Source organism: Electrona antarctica (assembly GCF_951216825.1).
Source record: "Electrona antarctica genome assembly, chromosome: 18".
NCBI lineage: Eukaryota > Metazoa > Chordata > Actinopteri > Myctophiformes > Myctophidae > Electrona > Electrona antarctica.
In genome coordinates, this window is record NC_136799.1 from 35,276,215 (window position 1) to 35,300,594 (window position 24,380).

The 24,380-nt window shown below is 42.1% G+C and overlaps 1 protein-coding gene across 1 annotated transcript in view; it reads right to left on the reverse strand.

Moving 5' to 3' along the window:
• Positions 1-24,005, reverse strand: part of unc79 (unc-79 homolog, NALCN channel complex subunit) — a gene marked incomplete at its 5' end in the record, with an annotated part of 65,873 nt that extends 41,868 nt beyond the window's left edge. Inside the window, 13 exons of the mRNA XM_079527264.1 lie at positions 47-218; positions 6,958-7,187; positions 9,767-9,795; positions 9,988-10,028; positions 10,524-10,612; positions 11,427-11,491; positions 13,589-13,718; positions 13,859-13,914; positions 14,099-14,194; positions 16,552-16,722; positions 17,681-18,000; positions 22,026-22,146; positions 23,984-24,005. Of these exons, the coding sequence (XP_079383390.1) occupies positions 47-218; positions 6,958-7,187; positions 9,767-9,795; positions 9,988-10,028; positions 10,524-10,612; positions 11,427-11,491; positions 13,589-13,718; positions 13,859-13,914; positions 14,099-14,194; positions 16,552-16,722; positions 17,681-18,000; positions 22,026-22,146; positions 23,984-24,005 (1,542 nt within the window). The remainder of the gene's footprint in view (positions 1-46; positions 219-6,957; positions 7,188-9,766; positions 9,796-9,987; positions 10,029-10,523; positions 10,613-11,426; positions 11,492-13,588; positions 13,719-13,858; positions 13,915-14,098; positions 14,195-16,551; positions 16,723-17,680; positions 18,001-22,025; positions 22,147-23,983) is intronic.
• Between the last annotated feature and the right edge of the window lie 375 nt (positions 24,006-24,380).

Consider the following 24,380-nt stretch of genomic DNA (forward strand, 5'->3'; position numbering starts at 1 on the left):
ATTCTTATCCGAGTGACACAGAAACAGCCGACGAACAGATACTCACCAGGAACCAAATGCCAAACTGACTGAGAAGGCGCTGGTCATGCTGGTCATCCTCCTTGTTGTCAAAGTCAATGTTGTCCAGAGAGTGGTGGGAGGCGGAGAGACCCATCTGCCGGCGCCTGTTCATCTCAAACTCACGTAGTTCAGCATGAATCTCTGCTTCCTTCAGAAGGCTGGACAGGTACAGTATGGAGAGGGCAGAGAGAGGGATATTAATATTAGGGATATTAATATAAATATGGCAAGAGAAGGAACTACTGCATTGTGACGAAAAGAGAGCTCAGCCAGAAGGCAAGGCTCTCTGTCTACCGAGCAATCTTCGTTCCTACTCTCACCTATGGTCATGAAGTGTGGGTCATGACCAAAAGCATAAGGTTGCGAATACAAGCGGCCAAAATTAGTTTGCTCTGACGGGTGGCTGGCATCTCCCTTAGAGATAGGGTGAGAAGTTCAGTCACACGAGAGAGACTCGGAGTAGAGTCGCTGCTTCTTCGCCTGGAAAGGAGCAAGCTTAGGTGGTTCGGGCATCTGGTTAGGATGCCTCTCGAGCGTCTCCTCCTCGAGGTCCTCGAGGCACGTCCCACTGGGGCAGACCAAGGTGCAGATGGAGGGATTACATCAACTCACTGGCCTTGGAACGCCTCGGGATCCCCCAGGAGGAAGTTACTAATGTTGCTCTGGAGAGGGAAGTCTGGAGCTCTCTGGTGGAGCTGTTGCCCCCGCGACCCGACTACGGATAAGCGGTAGAAGATGAATGGATGGATATGGCAACATAAATAAGAGTCTAAAAGCTCTGCTAACAGACGCCCTAGAGGCTGTGCTGCTCCGTGCACCTGATGTTAGCCAAAATGTAGTGCTAAATGAAAGGTCATGGGGTCACCAAAATAATCCATCCAATTTACACAAATTATTAATTATTCAAAAGAAATTTGTAAGAATAGCTCTACCTCTTCTCACTATTTGGCTCCATCTGCTCCTTTGTTTAAAGATCTAAATGTATTGTCTATCTATGACATTAACATACAGTCCTGTTCTTGTATAAATGCACTTACCTTCCAAATATGCTTCCTACAACTTTCAAAGAATATTTTAAGACCAACTCTCAAGTTCATGATTATAATACTAGACAATCTGATAATATTCATCCTCCCTTCAGCCGTACCACTCTTAGCCAGTTCTCCATAAAAGTCAGAGGTTCTTTACTCTGGAATTCACACATACTTATTGCCAACTCCTCATCTTCACTCTGTAACTTTAAACATAGCTTGAGGGCCAGCCTCTTGAAGCAACCCTTGATTCTAACGTAATGTAGCTTTATTGTGCATACTCAGACACAGACAGACTTGCATGTACACTAAGGCTTCACTCACACCTGCACAACAGATTGTTGTATAGCTGATGCATGAGACTTGTTGACTGTTGCAATGCAAGCTCGCAATGCATTTCCAATGGAAGTCACATGGTTTGACACAACATTTTTGTTGTATGAGGGGGAGGGGGGCAGTCGAAACACAGCCGAAAGCCGTACAACAAAAATGTTGTGTCAAACCATGTGACTTCCATTGGAAATGCATTGGGGCGGCCATGACACTTACCCTTTGTTTACATCTACCATGCAACATTGTTGTATGCTAGATGTATAGGTGGGATTTTTGTTTCATGGCTGTGTTGTGCCCCCCTCCCCTGTTTTGTCAAACCATGTGACTTCCATTGGAAATGCTTTGGGGGCGGCCATTAAACACGGACAAGACACAAGACACATGTTGTATACATATTGCAACAGTGTGAGTGAGGCCTTAGGCACACTCAGGCTTGCGCGTGCGTTATTGATGTTACTTTTTTTTTTTTGTAACCCATTTTTCACCCCTGTGTCAATTATCTAATGTGGTCCTGGGCTCTACACAACGGACTTGAACTCATGCTTCCTTCATGCCTGAGTGTCCCAGTTGCTCCTTTACACCTGACAGGGGGGAGTTTCCCTGGTTGGACGTAGCGCGTGGAAGGAACACGTTATTCCAACCAGTTCCTTTCCCCTCCCATCAAGCGCTGGCCAGGGGGAGGCAGTTTAGAGACCAGGATGACTGCATATTTTTTGTGAGGGTACCTACCCTAGGGGACACGGGGAGAACATGCAAACTCCACACAGAAAGGCCCTTTCGCCAACCCCGCCTCGGGTATGGGCACTGATGACGCGGAGGCCAGCACCCATAGCGTCCCGAGCGGGAATCGAACCCAGGACCTTCTGAGAGGCGACAGCACTACCAACTGTGCCACCGTGCCCTTTGATGTTACCTTTTTGTACAGTTTTTATTGTGCGAATAAACTAAACTAAACTAAACTAACTAGGTCCACTCATGCTCCAGGAAGCATGAGTCCACTCAACATGTTTCATGGCAAACTGCTCATTGGAGTTTGAGCATGTGTGCAATTTGAAATGTCTGCCTAAGGGTTGTGTTAGTACAGGGCATTGAGTCACCCACATCAGTAGGGCCCATTCTCTGGGTAGTATGAATGTGCACAGCAAATTTCATGATAATCTGCTTATTAGATTTTGAGATATTGTGTGTGCAAGTGGACATTTTGGCTTTAGGGTGGTGCTAGAGAGGAGGGTCAACAACAATCAGTAGCTGGGGATCAGGAAGTTGCACAGCAAATTCCAGTGAAATTAGGATATAGAGATTGTGTGTGAATATATAAGAAGGGGGTAGGAGTAAATAAGTCTTTACTTCTTCCTACTCCTTTTTGAACTTCAGGTGGAAGATCAATGATCACATTGTTGTCGTTATAATTTTCTTATTTAATTCAAAAAATAAATATATATATATGCATTGTGTTTTTTTATTATTTTTTTTATTTTACTGTTTTACCTGAAGAGTACAGAATTTCGGTTCTTAGGTGCAATAATGGATGACAAATTAACATGGAAATCCCATATAGCACATGTTAAGAAAAAGATCTCAAAGAGCATTTTTATTTATTATTTATCCATATCTTAGTAGTTATAGAGCGTCGCAGTCCCGCCCCCTTTCATGACGACGCCAGGCCCAGGAAATAGTTTCCAATGCATTTTTCCCATAGACATTTCAAAACGTATTTATTTAAAGACCTTATAAGCGTCTAAAGCCAACTCTTGTTGTGACAAATCATGACAACAAACACAATATTTTGGACAAAAAAAATAATTACAAAGAAGAAAAACAACAAAAAAAGTGTCGTTTTCTTCTTCTTTCTAATTATTTGTTCAGCCCGAAAACTTTTGTTTGTTGTCATGATTTGTCACGACAAGAGTTGGCTTTGTACGAGGCTTAAAAGGTCTTTAAATAAATACTTTTTGAAATGTCTATGAGGAAAATGAACGGAGAATCATTTCCTGGGCCCTGGTAGGGTGTGGGACTGCGACGCTCTATTGTGCTGAAGTGTGGGGGAATACATACATGACTACCACAAAACCATTATACTTATTACAGAAGAGAGCAGTACGAATCATGCACAAAGTGCATTATAGAGATCACACAAATAGTCTATTTATAAAATATTGAAAGTATTGAAACTTGAACATGTCGTGAAGCTACAAACCTTATTAATTATGTTTACGGCAAAAAGCAAAACATTACCAGTTCATCTACAACAGCTATTCGAACCCAGTTCAGAAAGTGGGGATAGTAGGAGGAAATTTGACTTTAAACATAAGTTTGCACGGACCACTCAAAGACTGATGTGTCCTTCGATAACAGGAATCCGAATATGGAATTCTCTGGATGACAATTTGAAGGGTTGTACAAATATTTGCCAATTTAAAAGAAATTACAACAATCAAATATTTAGGCAATATGAAGACGATGAATAGGTTAACTAGAGCTATAGCTATCATTTCTTGCATGTGTCATTGCTCAACTTCTTGCTTGTTTTGTTTAACTTTTTTTCCTTTTTTTTTTAGATGTGTATGCGCAATTCAATTCAATTCAATTCAATTCAATTCAATTCAATTCAATTCAATTCAATTCAATTCAATTCAATTCAAAGGGCTTTATTGGCATGAGAAAACATACGTTTACATTACCAAGCAAAAGAAAGTCAGAATCTTCAATAGATCAATGTCTATGTACCAAGATCACTCGATGCAGGTATAGTGCAGGAATATACAATCATTAACCCATTTTGGCGGGAACCCCTTTTGGTGTTTTAAACATTGTTATAATTTAGCTATTGAAAAATAGCAGATCTGCAAGCTCATAGCGCGCCACCAAGTGGCGCGCTATGAGCTTGTAGGTCTGCTATTTTTGAAAAATCGTGAAAATGTGGCGCAAATCTTTGAATATATATTCTTTCAGAGCGAACATTTTTAACTCAAATCTTTGCTTCTGAGGGGGTCCCTGGAAGCTGGAACAACATATTTTCAGATGGGGGTCGGTGGCCAAATAAATTCATATAATTCTGGGGGTCCTTGACATGAAATATTGAGCACCACTGATATAGAAACATGAGGTTTATCAGAAAAAAATACATTTTAAAAAGATCTTTTTTTAAATGTCGACGTCAGGCCTAAACGGGTTAAAGTAAACTTTTAAGTGAAAAGGGGGCAGGTATTTATACAAATGTATTCTTCTTCCTGCTCCTTTTCGTCATGGGTGTATCAGATATACTGTATGAAAGACAAATGAATTATGAAAGACAAATGAATTGTTATCTATTATGATTTGTACTGTATTGTGATACACTATGTGCGAAATAAAATGAAATAAAATGAAATGAAAATGAAATGAAGGTTAAAAATAAAGATGATCAAATAAAGAAAATCAAAGATATTGTCGTTGTCAAGTGAAAACCTTGTATGTCTAAAAGTATTACTTTTCAGGACCTTGGAAAAAGAACCTGTGTTCCACTGCAGTTATTATTTAATCACAAACTTTTAATACTTTTCATTTGTTTGTTTGATTAATTGATTGAATACTTTATTAGTCAGAAATGTAAACAGCACGTGGTACATTAAGGCTAAAAGGATAACACAAAAAAGTGCTGGTGACTTCAACTTGTTTCCATTGTGGTCCTATCTATAAATGCACCATGTCTCTCTCTGTGTGTATGTCTGTAATGCACGTAACTCGAGAACCACTCGCACCACCGACTTCAAATTCGACACACAGGTTCCACACCCCCACAGGGAGTGCAGTCCCCGGTGTCAGGTCGGTCGGACCCACAGTTGTCCAGAACCGCCACATCATGGCTGCCAGTTCATATATATATATATATATATATTTTTGCATCGCTATTTGATTTTTAGGTTTTTGTTTTTTTGTTAATTTTAGATGGTCATGGCTGCCAGTTCCCACCTGATGTCGTGTGGGAGTTCAGACTGTTCTAGACCGTACTGAATAACTGCTAGCTTACATAATGTCTTGAGGCTAGGACTGAAGTCTAAGACATACAGGTCACCTGGTCTGTCGCATGCTCCAAAGAGGATGACACAATCTCCCATCATGCAACAGCACATACTATACATCTTAGAAGGGTGTTTCCCCTTGGGCTCAACCTTCTTCCAGGAGAACGTCTCTGGACTGAATTTCCACACATTGAGGAACTGGCTACCGTTGACACCACCAAATACGTACAGCTCTCCATTGTAGGTAAAGGTTGAACGATAATCACATCCTTTTGGAAGAAGCTGTGTGTTCATCCAGTGGTTGGTCTCTGTGTCAAACACTGAGAAAATGCAGTTGCGACCTAAGCAGCCCCCAAATACAAACATCTTTGTCCCAATGATGGTGGCAGAGTGATGTGATGAAGCAGGAGGTGGAGTTCCTCTGGTGTTAATTAAAGTCCAGACCATTGTGCTGGTGTCCAACTTGTAGATGTCATTAGAGCATCCAATGCTGTTTATCCATCCTCCATGGATAAACATGACCTTCCCCAACACACATGCTGAGTGGCACCACCTCACCTCTGGAACAGTCCCAGACATCCTGGGTTTGAACCATATGTGGGCGTCAACATCAAATGCACAAAGCACGTAAGAAAAGCCTCCCCAGATATAGACAGTATCTCCAATCAGAACAGCTGTGTGGCCCCAGTGCCAGGACGGAGGTTCTCCTGTTCCAGGGGTCACTGCAGGGGTCAACTTCCTCCAGCGTAAAGACAGTGTGTTGAAGACGAACACTTGGTTTGTGTCTCCTCCAAAGCAGTAGATCTTGTGTCCGACCACCACAGCAGCCCGGTCCTTCCTATTTCGAGTATTTCCTCCTTCCAGATGTATCGTCCAGTGAAACATTTCACACACCGTCAAATGAGTGTTGACAACTAGTGTACAGATGAACTTGTTAGGATGGAGCCAGCTCGGTTTCCTCGTTGCAAGTCATTAACTGAAGTTTAGTGCATCGGATACGTCTTTTAAAAGAACAATTACACGGCCGTGATGTCATTGGATGATTACGTCATATTGTAGAATATCTGACATCACATTCCAAACTCCATATTTGGGCATGCCTGACACAGAACTCCATATGTACGTGTGTACGTCTGTAATCCACGTAACTTGACACACGCATTCCACACCCCCACAGGGAGTGCTGTGGGGGTCGAGTCGGTCGGACCCACAGTTGTCCAGAACCGCCACAAAAGGCCTCTGCCCAGGCTCTGCCCAGGCTCTTTGTGTCAGGATTGTAGCCCAAACATGCCCAAGAGCATGAATGAAAGAGTAGAAGATGGAAAGACGGACTGACCGACCAACCAGCTGACTAATCAACCGACAAACAATGTCAACCTTAGAGCACCTGCCAGTAGCTAGCGGGTTGTAAATAAGCTACAGCATAAGGTTACTACTACAAGTCCATAGATCCATTCTATGCATGTTTTGTGAGACAGCTGTCATAAGCACTCGCTGTGGTCATGATGATATGTGTGTAACTGTGACTGTACCTTATAACAGCCTCCACGGTGCACACTAGCTCCTCTGCCCCGCACTCGCGGGTGTTGATGGGTGGGGGCGAGGTCTGGTAGAGATGGGTCTCCGCCGCAGCCCCCACCTCGCTGCTGTGGTGGTTGACATGGCAACGCTTGCAGTAGCGGACGGGCCGGTTGCCATGGCGTCCGCAGCAGCCAGCTGAGAAGCAGGTGACAACTGCCCTCCTGACATGAGAGCTACAGTTCTACAATGAACCAGGAGACAGAGAGAGAAAGAAAGAGACGGAGAGAGAGACAGAGAGAGACAGACACAGACAGAGTGAGAAAGAGACAGAGAGAGGGGGGAGAGAGAGAGGGAGGCTCAATTAATTTCTATTCTAGGAATTGGCAGCCACCTCAAACATGCTACTGAGAAAAATGTGTACCTTCTTGTGTTGCATTCACAATGTAATGAGAAGCCTCTAAATATAACCACATTTCCAGGTATCAAAGAAGTGCTTCCTTAGGCTTAGACCACCCTCATTATCCTGGCAAATAACATCCTTCTGCTTTCATATGCCTCTATGTGGGCTGTTTGCTCAGAGATGTTTGCTTGTACAGCTACAGTATATCAGCAGAGATAGCAGAATCTTTATGTGTCGCCTGGGTGTCTCAGCTTTCCATAAATAAAAAGGGTGGCAATGGGGGACTGGCCTAATCTGATCAACCAGTAATCTTTGACCATTAGAGGGATGCAGTTCTGCCTATCAAATTAACAGATCCTTCCCCTGACAGGCTGTTCTCTCGTTCACCCTCTTTTTGCTCGACAACAAAAACAAAATAAACCCTGATTTGTCACCAACAGTGGTGGAAAGTAACTAAGTACATTTACCCAAGTACTGTACTTAAAACTGCACTATGTACCTTTCCTGTTCTCCCCTAGATTTTAACCCAGGCCTCATGCGCAAGCAAGTGCTGACATATTACCACTGAGCCTGAGCCTAATAGAGCCTGTTTGCTTGCTTTGGTGAGAAATATGTCAAACTAGATAAAGTGCCCCTCGGGGCACAGGTCTCCACCAGGCCAGGTCAGGTTGTGGCCTCCTGGTGGCACTATAATAGGCCAATGTGAAAAGGGTGCCATTTCTTCTTACGCCTTGGATGGCAATTGGATGATTTGAGGCATTTTGTTCCAAAGATGTGTTTTGCAAAAATCGACCTGTTGGTGGCGCTATAACAGGCCAATGTGAAAAGGGTGGGATATATTCCTCAGCCTAGTAGGAAAGTGCACGCTGCGTTCATGATTTGAGGCTTTTTGTTCAAAACGGGCCAATCCTGCAAACTTTGAAAGCCAATGTTAGCCAATTAGGATGGAATATGAAATATCGGACAGATCCGTCTTGAACACATGACACTGTGTTACGATTTGCGGGATTTTTGGACAGAATCTGGAGGAGTAATATAAAAGAATGTGTTTTACAAAAGTCAGCCTCCTGGTGGCGCTATAACAGGCCGTTCTGGAAAATTTGGGACAGATGTTCATCGTTGGCATCCAGGGAGTGTGTGTGCAAAATGTGGCATCGACCAGGTTAACGGTGCCGGAGATTAGCTGGTAACAGACGGACGGATGGACGCACACACACACGCACACACACACACGGACGGAGTGCAAAACATACTCTCCCCATGCCTTCGGCCTGGTGGAGACAACCAGAAACAGGATTGTGTCAAAGGTTGTGTCCAACCTAGACACAGGATCTAAATGTCTCAATAGAAGACAAAATACAACCATCCCAATAGTACTGTAAGTTATATTGTATAACATATACAGTACGAGTCTACCATACAGATTGAACAAAACAGAATATCCAATCACGAAATAAATTAATACATAATAGAGCTTTAACAATTTTGAGGAAGTAATTTTGTTTATATACCTTATATTCTACTCCACTACAACTCAAGAGTCAAATATTTTGATAGTTACTTTGCATATTTACATTATTATTACAAAACATACATTAACTACATAAGCCCTGTTATACAGTACTTCAGCTATAGCCGATCTGCAAGCGAGAGATAGAGAGTGCTGGGGTGCAACCATATGTTCCAGTGTTGTTTATTGTGACTTATAATCACCTCTGGCTCTGATAGAAATTAATGCTCTCTGGTAATGACGACTTAACTGGAATGTGTTCAGGTGGGAGTTTAAAGTGCTTTGTACAGTGAAAGGGACAAATCCTACTCAAAATGAAAGTGGATTATACCTGCTGGATAAAGTAGGGCGGAGGACAGCGTTTGCTTTGACTCAGTGACTACACCGATTAGCAGCTCAGCTCAATAGAACACCTGAGATCGACGCACTACTAGTCCCCCACCCCGCACTCTGCTGCCTTCATGGCGTCTCCCTGGAAACCAGCGGGGGAGCCCTTATACATTCCGGAACAAACATCATGCCCCAGTGGATCCATTACAAACGACTTGGCTATCACAAAAGCACTTCAGTGAATGGACTCTCCAATTGAGAAAAAAACAACATTATGGTCATAAATAAGTGATTTTACAATATATGACAAGAATTAAATGGAATGCAATTAAATTAAATAGCATACTGTATAACACAAGGTTAACAGGTTTCTCTAATCATTTATGCCCGTTAAAATAGTTCACTATTTTGCAAACATGGAGACAGGATTACATTGTTATGACATCGTGACACGTTTGTGACACAAGCTTGTTGATTTTTGGGGCTATTTTTTGGAGGACAAAAAGGGCCAAGTATAGTTCAAGGTTCATGTCACTTTTATGATGCCAGCATGCACAACAACACAACATGTAGAGCTTACCTTCTTTTGACAGATTGCAGATATCTCAGCTGTGAAAATGAATCCATGGATGGACATTGTCAAAATACAAGCAGGGGAAAAAAGTAGTTCATTAAAATGTTTCCCCTCTGTTTCTTATATATTTCTCTTGGTCCAAGGGAAGGTGGACCTCCTGATATAAATAATAATTATTAATAATACATTTTGTATTATTACTCAAATGTCTGATTGGAAATGCTCACCTTGGGGCAAGAGCACATCAATGAGCCATTCAGCATGGTCTCTGTAAAGATCAGAAAATAATAAATATAGATTACATGTAGCAATATTTGATTTGTTAGCCGAGTCTTATCTTAGGTTATCTAATCTTAGAGCCAATGTACACAGACTACAGCTGACCACTCATGGTTGACAGAGCAGGTGCACAACATTTCTGTTCTCAGCCTCACAGAAAACATCTAACACAATCTTAACACAATTAAGTGTCTTTGGGTACTCAGAAAAGCATATGAATTTGAGATATTATTGTGATTATTATTAATTATAGCATGTTACAAGTTGGAGAAAAGGTAAACAAGTGACTGTATTGTTTTCTGACGATGATTGCATTAGCATCACTAGGGAATTATGTAACCATGGTGATGTGCTCCCCCTGGCTTAAAAAGCAGGAATAATGAGGCAGGCAGCAGGTGATGTATGTTTGGCGTGGTATCTTGTTGGAGGAGGGTGACAGTAGAAAGCCTTGAGGATGAAGGATGACGTTGAAACAGGAGCATACCCGGCGATCCTCTGGCTACACTCCTCGCATATGTAAAGAGGAGGGGGCTTGTCTCCCAGGGCAACAGAGAGAGTGGGATCGATGCACATCTGCAAAGAAGTCAGACAATTGCGGTTAGAACAGAGGTGGAATGTTTGCCCACGAAAACACTACAAGGTTTGATTTTTCCTATAAAAGACAAACGCCGTTGCAGCACCACTTGCTGCAATGCCTTACCAAGCACCGCTGCCCCCGACATATGCTGTTCTGCTCCGTGCACAGCCCTGCATTAAATCACAATGCTTATGGCCTAAATGATTGCATGGCACTCTGGAAATTTACTGTTCTCACTGGATGCTACACCATACTCAACGGCTACAAAGGGTGACCCCCCCCACACACACACACACACACACACACACACGCAGTGCACATACACTGTACACACACAACCCCCTCCCTGCTCCTTGCTGGTAATTGAAATCTGGCCCATGTCCGTGCCCATGTTCCTCTTCTATTTGTCAGTTTAGTGCACAGCTGAGCGGAGACAAGCATTGCAGATCAGAGCTGCAGAGACAGGCCTGGAGTCGCATGGTGGCTGATATCATTAACACACAGCCACCCAGGCATTCCCTGATGTATTTACTGTGTCTCTGAGAAGAGCGCACGCACGCACGCACGCACGCACGCACGCACGCACGCACGCACGCACGCACACACACACACACACACACACACACTAGAACACAGCATGGCAATCTGGCACACGCCATGTGTATTCCCTATATGACCATCTCAGCGGCGGTTTCCGCTCATATGCCTTGCCTTCCACTGAAAGCTGCACCTCACCTTGGAGACCCTGGAAGAATGAAACGCTAACTAGTGCCCTTGTTTAGGTTCAGGGAGTTTGAAGAAAGAGGTCACCTTGACAGCTGGCTTATTGATGGCATTGTGGCACTCGATGTGTTGACAGTGAATGGGATTCCAGGCTGTGTGGAGACAGAAAGACAGATTTAAACACTAGCATACTTATGTATTCTGGACATATTCTGGGCGTCTCATAATAGGCAAACAATTGGTGAAAATAGATGAACAGTTGGTGAAAATAGCAGATCAACAAGCTCACAATATGTCACGCAATGTGTTGTGAGCTTGTAGATCATCGTGTGGAGAGTGGAGACAGAAAGACAGGTAGACCCTGATCAATGAAAGTGGTTTAGCTACGATGAGCAAGGAAAAAAAGAGAACAATGACGGATAGGTATAGGTTTGACTGGTGATTGAAGAGATACAAAGGGCCTTTCTGTGTGGAGTTTACATGTTCTCCCCGTGTCCCCTAGGGTAGGTACCCTCACAAAAACATGCTGTAATCCTGGTCTCTAAACTACCTCCCCCTGGTCAGCCCGGGCGCCTGTTCGAGGGGAAAAGAACTGGTCGGAATAACGTGTTCCTTCCACACGCTACGTCTGGCCGAGGAAACTCTCCCCTGTCAGGTGAAAAGAAGCAGCTTGGACTCCTTATGCATATCGGAAGCATGAGGTCAGTCCGCTGCCCCCCCAGGTTGGCAGAGGAAGTGTAGCACCCAGGATTACATTAGATAATTGACACTGGGTGAAAAAATGGGTTGCAAAAATCGTGGAGCCTGACCTTCAGTGTTGATTTTGACAGCACATTTTAATTTTAGTTTTAGTCATAGTCTTTTGTAAAGTTTTCATTTAGTTTTAGTCACATTTTAGTGTTTCTAGTTTTAGTCGACAAAATATCATACGTTTTTACTAAATGTACAGTTCATTTAGTCGACTAAAATGTATTTCGGCAGGCCTTGATTCCGTCGTAACTCGTAATGGCTAAATTTACACTTGCTGAAAATAGACGATCTACAAGCTCACAACACGTCGCAGCGTGACACGTTGTGAGCTTGTAGATCTGCTATTTTCAGCATGCAACCAAGTGTAAAACTAGAAAAAGTGCCCCTCGGGGCACAGGTCTCCACCAGGGCAGGTCAGGTTGTGGCCTCCTGGTGGCACTATAATAGGCCAATGTGAAAAGGGTGCCATTTCTTCATACGCCTTTGATGGCAATAAGCCTATCTCACAGAATTTCCCCGCCCCCTTTTACGCCCCCTTTCGGGGCTAGTGGTGATAGCGTGACGTCACTCCATAGACACTACATGTTAACAGAGGTTATTTAAGAAGTCTACAACTTTTGTTTTCTCAAGGTAAGGTTTGTTCTATCTGTTCGAGCTGATTTACCATCTTGTTTGCTTCATAATAATATTGGTCTGTCACATTTTTACATTAGAAAATGTACTTAGATTCTCCAGAGAAAAAAACGTGTAAATGCTAATGTTAAATGACACCACTATCTACCGGAAGTGGGCGTGGAAAGCGGGCTGTGAGATAGGCCTATTGGATGATTTGAGGCATTTAGTTCCAAAAATGTGTTTTGCAAAAATCAACCTGTTGGTGGCACTATAACAGGCCAATGTGAAAAAAGTGGGATATATTTCTCAGCCTAGTAAGAAAATGTGTGAAAGATTTCACGTAAATTGCATGCTGCGTTCATGATTTGAGGCTTTTGTTCAAAACGGGGCAATCTTGCAAACTGTGAAAGCCAATTATAGCCAATTAGGATGGAATATGAAATATCGGACAGATCCGACTTGAGCACATGACCATAGAGATACTGTGTAACGATTTGTGAGATTTTTGGACAGAATCTGGAGGAGTAATATCAAAAAAATTGTTTTACAAAACACATTTGGTGGCGCTATAAAAGGCAGATGCGGAAAATGCAGGTCAAAGGTTTGTCCTTGGCCTCTAGGGAGTGTGCATGCAACGTTTCACGCAGATCGGTGCAGTTTTAGGAGACAATGACTTGTCTTTTACTTATTCTGGTTCTCTTGTCCACTAGTAAAATCTAGTCTAGTTTTAATCTGTTGATGAAATTGACAATATATTTAGTCTTAGTTTTAGTCATCATAGCTTAGTTTTCATTTAGTTTCCATTTAGTTTTCGTCATTGAAAAAATGTATACGGCGAACATTTTTCGTAGTATTTATTAGCCGACGAAATCAACAGTGCTGACCTGTGTACTGTAATCCTCGGTATTCACTGATGGCTCCTGGGGGCTTGAGGTTGGGCCAGTAGTGAAACAACATCTGTACTGCGGGAGGCTTCACTTGGGATGGCCCATAGGATATGACATAAAGCAGGTCCTGCACATAGGAAATATACCATGGTGGTCATTTATGCTTTGGCAAAAAACTGACATATTTTCAAAGAGAACTTCTTTGGCAAAGCATAAATTAGGCTTTAATGTTCCTTTCGCATACCAAGTAAAATGTTAACTGAATACCTTCCATACTTCTTGCTTGTGCTTCATAAGACACTCCAACAACTGGCAGTGATATACTGGAAAGAAGGACAGATATATTTGAGGGGCCTAACACACATATTATGTATGTTGTATTTATCTATACGGTGTGTGTGTGTGTGTGTGTGTGTGTGTGTGTGTGTGTGTGTGTGTGTGTGTATATATAATGGATTGTATGTACAGTACTGTATCAACACTGCCTTGAGCCAAATGATGGTTTACCTGGATTTGACGTGTACTGCATTGCAATCATAAGCATGGAGGAGGCAGAGAGATTGACGTAAGCTGGGACACCCCCCTCTCTTCGAGTGGAACCCACTATAGAAGCGTAAATATAACAGAAAGAGTGAGAATCATAACCAATTGAAAAGTAATGTCTGGTGGTCGTGATTGTGGCAGGATTGGTTTCATAAATATATGAAATAGGCATCTACAGTTGGAGGCCATCGATATTGTCCTTTTCTTTTTGCTGAGGTTTGCGTGATCTGCGCAAAAGGACAGTTAACCCATTTTGGGCGGGAACCCCTTTTGGTGTTTTAAACATTATGTTATAATTTAGCTATTGAAAAATAGCAGATCTACAAGCTCATAGCGCGCCACCGAGTGGCGCGCTACGAGCTTGTAGGTCTGCTATTTTTGAAAAATCGTGAAAATATTTATTTCAGAAAACTGGAGGATTTAGAAGGATTTTTTTTAAATTTTGAGGTCAGGCCTAAATGGGTCAAATGATAAGGGACAATATCGGTGGCACCCAACTGTATGTGAGTGTAGGTAATATGGGGGGAAAGGGGGCAACATCATCACACGATCAGCTGCTTCACTGCCTGCAAACCTTAATGACAGGGTTTTCATTTTCTCAGAAAGTCATAATCTAGATTACTACTGACTACTAACACTGATCATTGTATAGCACATTCTATAAAGCCTGTGTCTCTCTATGCATTATAATCTTATAACACTGTAGAATTACAGCACTCATAATTCTTTATAGCAATATTTATAACACACTGTAAAGTATTTTATGATGACTTATAATGAGGTCAAGTATCATAATACATAATTGCTGGTCACACACTCTTTCTTTTGGCCAGGATCATAGTGTATTCCTTTTTTTTAAGATTTAAGATTTAAGAACCCAATGATTATGATGCTTTTGAATGTTATTATTATTGTTATAAAGCATTATGAATATAGAGTTGAGTCATGAGCCAAGGAATCAAGCCAGCAGTAGCCTACTGTATATTAGCTGTTCACAGAGCACAGACAGACAGACGGACTGAGGCGGAAACATAAAATCTGGCCCTCAGCCGTCTGGCCTGGCAGAGATAATAAGTATGTGTAATGCATTATAGACATAGGGCTCCATCTTGTGCCACCCTTATCCCTTATCCCTAAACTTATTTGCGTTTTTTTTTTTACTATTTTGAAAATCATTTTAAAATAGTTCAACTAGCCGACCTACATCTACCGGTACATGTTGTGAGCTTGTAGATCAGCTATTTGAACTATTTTAAAAGGTTTTTTTAAATAGTAAAAAATGGCAAATAAGTTTAGGGATAAGGGTTAAGGCGTGACATGGATATAGCCCATGGGCTTTATAGAAAGTGCTTTTAGTTTTTGGTAGTGGCTCCTAAACAGGTAGTACGATACCCATGATGCATTGCACGAACATCCAGAGATGAGCAGAACTAACCTGAATTCAGTGCACACACTACAAGATCATTAGAATGTCATTAGAATGCCCTACAATCGGGAAGGGGCATTCAGTACCACAGCCTAGATCGGGCAAGATTGTCCTCCTCTGGCTTATAGCATATAGTTGTTTGTTGTTGTGTTTTTTGTTTGTTTGGTTGTTTGTTACTTTGAAAAGCGTCCTTGGGTTCAGGAAAGGCGCCATATGAATTCAAGCTATTATTATTATTATTATAGTGGGAGGGCACGGTTCAAAGATCCAATCTTGAGTCGCACAACCGAGAGAGAGACAGTCTTGGGAGACACATGTAGTGAGAGAACCTCAACCTGTGGGTACATTGGATAGCTGAGGCATGTCAATAATATGTGGTAACATATACTGTCTATATAACGTGTCTTATCTTCTCAGTCATATCAGAATCGTTCGTCTGTTGCCATCTCAAGTTTAACAACCTCCTTTGTTTACATCTGCTTCCACATCACAGCACATCAAGGTGCGGCGTTTGAGTCGCTTTGGGCAAGCCCTATTATCTTCATAAAATCCTGTAGCATGTGATTCCCCATTCTTTCGAAATCTTGTAGTGTGTGCATGTTTAAGATAATCTTAGTAGTGTGTGAATGTAACCAGATTTCCAAATCGTTTAACATTTCATAAATTCTCGAATCTAAGCCAAACTTTAAGCGTTAAAATGTTTGTTTTTGTTTTTTTCCCACATTTGAAATGGTTACCTTTAGGTATGGCTGTTGTGTGGTTAACCACTTAAACCTTATGCTTCTATAGTCACAGAATCACTATACTAGTTCTGTTACAATTGCCCTGGGAGGGCAGTTAGCCAATAACATGGTGTGACCTCAAACTCCCGTGTTCAGAGCTCAAAGAATTTGGGTACCAGTACCGATTCACGAGCCACTATCTTTTTTGTTTTCCCCCGACTGACGAGAAAGGGAGATGTTGTCTTCATCACAATATGCGTTATACTCACATATAGCCATAGGAAGGAAAGAGGTGCTCAGGTACTCAATGATGTCTTTGTGGAGGAAAGGGGGGAAGGTAGCTAAAGTGGAGACCATAGTATAGGGCAAAGTGCTGAGAATATCATCACTGAGAAAAGGCAGGAGGCAAGTTGTAGTGTAAAATATGGACTGTCCCAGATCTGACGAGAAAGGGGAAGAAGGCAAAACAAAAAGGAGATAGAGATACACAGATACTCAATAATAATACTCAATGTTCAATAAACTGTACAGTGTACATACAGTATACTGTATGCACAGACGTACATACTGTATGTGACTGCAACATTACAACACATTCATAAAATCAACAAGAATATAACAACAAGGAAGATATCTAGAGAACATTTGGAATATGAACTTTGTTGAGGACAGTGGAGAGATTCTATTAGGCAACATTTGAGTACCACAGACGAATAACAGTCTAAGTCCACACTATTGATCCATAATATATAAATGATAGATAAGGGTTCAGGACACCGAGGCCTTTTCGTGGAGGGGTCAGTCTGAAATTTGACTTAGACTGTTTTTCGTCTGTGGTACTCATTTGACCTCAGCAAAGAGTAGAGCATTCAACAGTGGTAAAATATTAACAAACAAGAGCATTGACTATGTTGCATCCTTTGGGGCTGTGAAAAACAGCCCCAAAAACAATCGTCTTAAGAGTCAATAAAAGTACATTGTTCAGTGTGGGTCAAACATTTTTGTTCTTTTTAACATTTACTGTTATTAATATATTCACATGTGGCAACAAAAGTGAACACATTTCTCCCACTTTTAACGTAACCAACATGCAATTCAGGAACGGTACACAGAGACTGCAGAGGCATATCGGAGGCCTGTAGCCTATGTCTGTGACATCCAATCGCTTATGAACGAGCGAGTTGACGGGTTCCAGCGTGCTCCCCATCACCCCCATGCATCCCCGAAAGATCCTCTGTGGGACTTGTCTCCTCCCATTAACACAGGAGGCCGATAAGAGAAAGCAGCGGTGGCTTCATGCAGGCCAGGCGACTCGGGTGGTGGGGTGGGGTGGGTGGGTTAGGGTGGGGTGGGTGGGGTGATGATGACAAACAGTGGTGCAGTGGTTCCTTGACTCACCATGCTGACCGTGTTGCAGCAGAGGCACCAGGTCAAGCAGAGTGACGAGGGTCACATAGAGCCCCTGATAGTCCAGAGAGGGGTACTCTGAGAGTTGAGCGTCCCGGCTCTGCTGCCCCTGCCCCTGCCCCCCGCGGTCTGATGGGGCATCGCGCAGAACGCTGTAAAGGAGGGAGCGAGTAACTGTAGGGTTGATGGAACTGACTTGTGGTCTTAGAGATGGGGTGAGTGGGAATGGCACAGGAAAAAGACACATGGTCATAGGCACGGCCAAATTGGAAGCTTCCTGGTTCTCCTTCCTGCCTGTGCGGGACAGAATGCTGCTCCGGAGTGGGAGGGAGGGGGAGGCAGGGGGAGGGGAGGGGAGGGAGGGTATAGGAGGAGGAGGGGGGAACAAGGGAAAAAAAGAGACAACAAAGACACAAAGAAACAGCACATTACATTGAAATGGCACTACAGAGACAGCGTAAATAGAAATAAACAAACCCAGATAGACCCCACATAGGATGCAGTGTCTCACTATTTCACTGTATCACTGAAGTGCATGGGCAAATTTTTCCCTGCTTTGTCTGTTCAGTGTGACTTTTTAAATTCATAGTGCATTGTTTTTGACTTTCTCTGCACTATGGGAAACTGAGAACTAAACAAAGAAACAAAAAAACATGAGCAAGAACCTGCAATGATCACTGCATCTCATGCGTATCTGGTGACAGGGAGCAAAAATATAAAAAATGGCATGTTTTCACAGTGGCAACCCCATACTTCTCCAGAAAGGGGCAGTGCAAAGTACTGTCCCTCGATGGCTGCCATCTTCCAATCGATAAGGACAGTGGCTACCATGCACAAGGCCAATGGGCCATGGTATCGTTAATCAATATATCCTTGTATTTAGTGGGGCTGTCAAGGATGGATGTGACAACAAATTGGATCGGGAAAATACAGAGGTGACACTTTTGAAACATGCGTCAGTAATAAACATGTGTGTGAGCTTAGATGAAGAGTTCCTTGGTCACAGCACATGTTTATTGCACCAGAGAAATAATGTCTGTATGCATAACTTATGATACTGTAGAAGTATCATCAGGAGAAATAATGAGATCCAACAGGCATATGGATTCGGGTCTCTAAAATAAATGTAACAACTAATCTACGGTAGGGGAGAAACTATAATGACAAAGGAATAGGTTGTATGACTGGTAGCATTATGTTTGTGAGCTAATGGATAGGGGTGGGTGGAGCGGGTGGACGTTTGTGTTTGCTGTCCCCTGGGGAAGGAGGTGGAGATACACCGTTGTTTTAGAGGAAAATGCAGGGACTCGTTGTGATCTCGTGTGAAGCTTATAGGGTGGAGGAAGGGGTGGAACTGGCCAGAGAGCATTGCTCTTTGTATTGCACTTTATTAAAGAGCTAAGCTGTTCTATCACACTAATGATTTGGAGGCATTTCATCATCAGAGTTCACACAGTAAAATAGTCAGTGTTAATTTGGTACAAATGAGGTCCATTTGGTTACATTTGTAGACTGGATACACGAATGGATACATGAACACTGAGGATTTTACTGTGTAAATGCTGATATATAGTTTTCTTTTCTTTCCCCTTTTTGAAGGGTCAGTGACAGTGGCAGAGTTACAACATTTAGAGGGCCAGTGAGTGAGGGGATAAATAACTACCAAAGAAGTATTCGTTCATATAACATACTGTAACATTATATATAACATTAGGCCTAGAATGTTTTAACTGATAACCTGACATTCTGTGACTGATCCCCTTAAAATAACACTCTGTAGGATCAATGTCGATCCATGTTGATAAATAATGTTTTTCCGAAGAAACTTATAAAACGCTATGCAGCAATAGACTCAATATAATAGACAACATCTTACAGAGTGTGATTTTTCACTGCCCAATTCTCATGACAAACAGTGTTAATTTGAACAATGAACATCTACACACAAGACACACACTCACTCACTCGCACACACTCACGCACGCACGCACGCACGCACGCACGCACGCACGCACGCACGCACACACACACACACACAGTCACACACACACACACACACACACACACACACACACACACACACACACACACACACACACATGTATAAGCACACATACAAGCTACATACAAAACACATGTAGAAATGCACTGATCCAAACACATGACACACATGACTTTAAAATCCTGCTATCTCATTGCATCGAAACTCCTAACATTCTCTCAATTACTATGAAACCAAATAATGTACTAAATACCAAATTATCTCTGTTGCCTAACATCACATAATCCTTTCTAGCTGTGTCCATCTGCCTTCAGTATTATCACAAATAGTTCAGCTTCTTCTTTTAAGAGATGCTGGTAAACGTGTATACTTTTGAAAAGAAAATGTAATTCATATCATAATACTGTACTCAAACTATGCTGATCACTCCCCTATTGTGCATTCACTGCATTATGATTATGAATCAAATATCTATTTGGCCATTCCATCCTCTGTCATCAAGGGTCACTTTATTTACATGAATATATGACATACGCTCACTTCAAATTTCAGCCTCACCAGTCCCACTCCACTCCACTCCACTCCACTACTCTCTCTCTCTCTCTCTCTCTCTCTCTCTCTCTCTCTCTCTCGCTCTCTCTCTCTCTCTCTCTCTCTCTCTCTCTCTCTCTCTCTCTTTCTCTCTCTCTCTCGTTGACTTCTCTTCGAGCCACAGGTCTGTGACTGTGAGTAATTCCAGACTCTCTGGTATATATAGTACAGTCCAGACTACTTTCAATGAATTCAAGAACGCTCTGCCCGAGACACGATTGCCCTGGATTCAAATCCGGCAACCTCGGAACGGTCGCCATGCACCAGGTATTACTAAACGTGACCTCAGTAAAACAATGCCTAAACCTTCCTAAACTTAACCTCAGTAAAACTATGCCTAAAAGTAAAACCTAGCTAACCTTATCTTAACCTCAATAAAACTATGCCAAACCCTAACCTTATTCCTAACCTTAATCGCAGTAAAACAAATACAAGAATACAATAACCGCTGGGGGGCGAGCCTTCCGGTTACCCTTTCAATGTAGGAAGTGTCACACTCATTTCCATGCTATGGGAGCAAGGGGGTGGAGCATCTGGTTGCAGTGTTTTGATGTAACGCTTTCAGCGTCTGACTTTGACAGGGCGTCAACCAATAGGAAAGAAGCGCCTTGGTTGAACCAACTCGGCAGGCATTACGCTTGTAATTTTCTTTCAGTGAGCCAACCACTCCAATATAAGTCAAACGAGCTACACAACAGGAAACCGGCACTGCCCACAAAACAACACAGGAAATTGACGTGTCTGGCGCCTCTGCATTCATTGGCTTCATAGTGAATAACACATTCGATGTTTATAAAACCAAGAGTGGCTATCAGAGCTGCGATCCCACTGCAAAGCATGCAGTATACAGGATACATTATGACAAGGATTCCACAGCATGCATAGTACAACATCAATGCATTGTTAGCTTGACAATCAGTTATTTCCCTGATCCATGATAAGTGAAGCATCAACTTAGATGTGTAGAACAATGCTAGCTAATATGTGCTGGACCTTGCTAGCTCTCATCCAAAATCGTCTCTGGAACTTATGGTGATTACGTCTAATCAATGCAGTTGTTTTGGAAGAAAGCGTTGCTGCAGAGGCAGTGAAATGACACACACATCTAAATTGGATGTATTAGAAATGGCTGCTCTGTGGTTGGAGTAGGAAATAACATGATGTTCCCTCCTCAGGCTTTCACAGCACTCACGGGACCAGGCTAACCCTCTCCAACCCACAGTGCCTGAGAGCCTGACCTCTGGCAGGGACAACACAGACTTCCCCGGGGATATGTTCATAGCGGCCAACCACTGGATCAATAACAAACAGTGGATCATCTATCTGTCCTGGTGTTACCATAACTTAATCCATATAGGATGTCTGCTCCTGTCTCTATAGCTGCATCTGAATGGTCACAGACTAGTACACGTGTTCTTGCACTTTTCACAGTACTGGACAGTACTACAGTAGTAGAACAGCTTCTCGCAGGGCAGAGGACGGTGAGATTGAGAATTAGAAGAGAATCTGCACTCTAATGCTGCATTTCGGGCATTTTCTCAAATTGACAGAGGATGGAGACTGCCACTATGCTGGAATCTAAATTCATAGAGATTTCTCAGATTTGCACATTTATCATGGTGTTAATCTAATTCCTATCAAAGAATACTACCTAGTTAAGTAGAGGGTGTATTCTGATGGAAACTACGTGTCAAACATTCAAGTCCATTACTTCACCTGTTGGCTCCAGCGCAGGTTACTTACCTGAGCAGGGTTTGTGAAAAGTATTTCAGTGTGTTTGCAATGTCTGTTCCAGAGGGCACAGGGTAAATATTGTGTTGCACACGGTTGTGATACTCTTGCAAGTATCGTATCTTAGAAGCAACTAAACAAAATAAAGAGCAGAGTAACAAGCAAATCAACTGTGAGTGTGACCAATACAATATATTTTTTCAATTGATTCTACAAGCTGAGACTTTCCATCAGAGCATTAAAAAAAACAGGGTAACATGGCACAATGTGTAATAAGCTGCTTTTTAGCTCGTCACATCATCTCGATGGTTGAATTGGCCAAATCTCTACTGTCTAGCAGTGGTATCCATGTAACATGACTGTTTCTATTATCAAGTTAAGCAAATGGTCTGTTCCCATGGCATCCTGTTTCTCTTACTTAAATAATAGCAGGTGACCTTTTAGCACAGCAGCTATACCTTATAGGTCACAACAAGCCCAAGAGGCAACAGTAACATAAAGACAAGAAAACGTGCAACCAAAAGGTCATTTGTTCAAAAATCCCTATTCATCTGGTTTAGGGTGGGAGTGAGGAACAAATGCTGTCTCATTTTTATATAACAACAATCACCAATGTGCTTTTGAGCCAGGCAGGCACTCAAGTCCCAACCACTGCCAGTAGAGTTGTTCAGTGACTACAATGGCTGGACTGAGGAACTGTTCCTTAAGGTCACTGCCATTAACCACTTTCTACCCGGTCTATATTTTGGCATGTCATTATAGGCAATACAAAAATGAATAGGGTTTAAGTGGTTAATTTGAAATCATAGTAATTTATCCTGCCTGGTTATAGATGGGTTCCGGTCAGTATTGTCCTATTTAAGCATAGTCCTACAGCATATCAAAGACTTAGATAGCATTTGATACAGACTTATAGCATGTTATGTAGACAGCACTAGAATTGCATTGTATGTAGTCATAGCACTTCATAGTACTGATATGTATAGCATAGTATAGTATATATGTATAGTTTATATGTATAAATATTCCACTGTTACGTTCTTAGCTTACGCATGTTTCATGATACTTTTTATATTTGCATTTTGTTCTTGCTTAATGTAAATCGCTCTGGATTAAGAGCGTCTGCTAAATGCCTAAATTGTAAATTGTACAGTTTGTCTATATATGCTGCCACCCATATATTTGCCCTTTGATATCAATTATTAATATGGATCTTGAAAAAAGATATAGCCTATAGGCCTATATAAAATGGCTTTTCCATGTCATGGTCTAGATTTCGAAACCTGTGTAACTCACTTTATGTGAGTTGAGTTTACTGTATAGGCCTATTGCTATTGTGGTTTAATATAATAGTGTAGCACTGTACTAGTTGAAATAGCAGATTTAATTGACCATAGCAACTTTTCGGTAATTCAAGTGAAGTGGAGATTCACACAGGAGATCGACCACGTTTACTGTAGGCTACAATTACCAAAGATCAAATAAATCCGCTCAGTCAGAGGCAGACAAATATGTATCCAGGCTATCTCAATGGATATGCACCTGTTCCATAGCAAAAGAAGCGGAGAAATTACCTTCCCGTGTCTGAAGCACAGGGATGTGTGACAGTGTGAACAAACCATGATTATTGATCAATCTAATGCCTCCATATTGTTCAGTGAATAATTTGTCAGGTCGACCTTGAGATCAATCTACCTATAGCTTTTCACACGCACTTTCACATCGACACGTCAATGAAACATGTGTTATCCATTATTGTCTTTCGTATATTTAATGTTGTCCAGTGCCGCTATAGAATCCAGCGCATCCCCAGTCATCCTCTGCAGTGAGAGGACGTGTTGCAACCTGCCTGCTTGGCAACCGTGCAACCATCAACCAAGGACGGCTCCCTCATTCCGTTTCTTCATTTAGAAAAAACGTGTAGCTTCAAAATGATTTGAAGAGAGGAAAACACAAAGGGTTGTACTTACACTGTTCTGCTTTTGTAGACATTTCGTAGATACTTCTGGAATCATAAAACCGACACTGTCAAATGTTTCTTCTCCCGGCGTTGTGTTTCCCTCACCCTCAGTCGTGAAAAAGTGAATAGCCCCCCTCGCGCCCAGGATCGGGTTGATACCACTTGTGCAATTTGTTTAGCTTAGCAGCGGCGTGGTCAATTTTTATAAAGCTTTCACGTAAATTAAAGGAGAGTGCATTTTGTAGGCAAATTGACGAAGTGTGGATTTACATTGTTATGCGGAAAGAAAAATCTTAGAACTGGCAACACACCTTGCCAAATGGACTGCTCCGGGTTTGACAAATTGTCATTCAAGAATTTGCTTTGAACATTTCCATCATCGGTCGATATTGAATTGATTACATGGC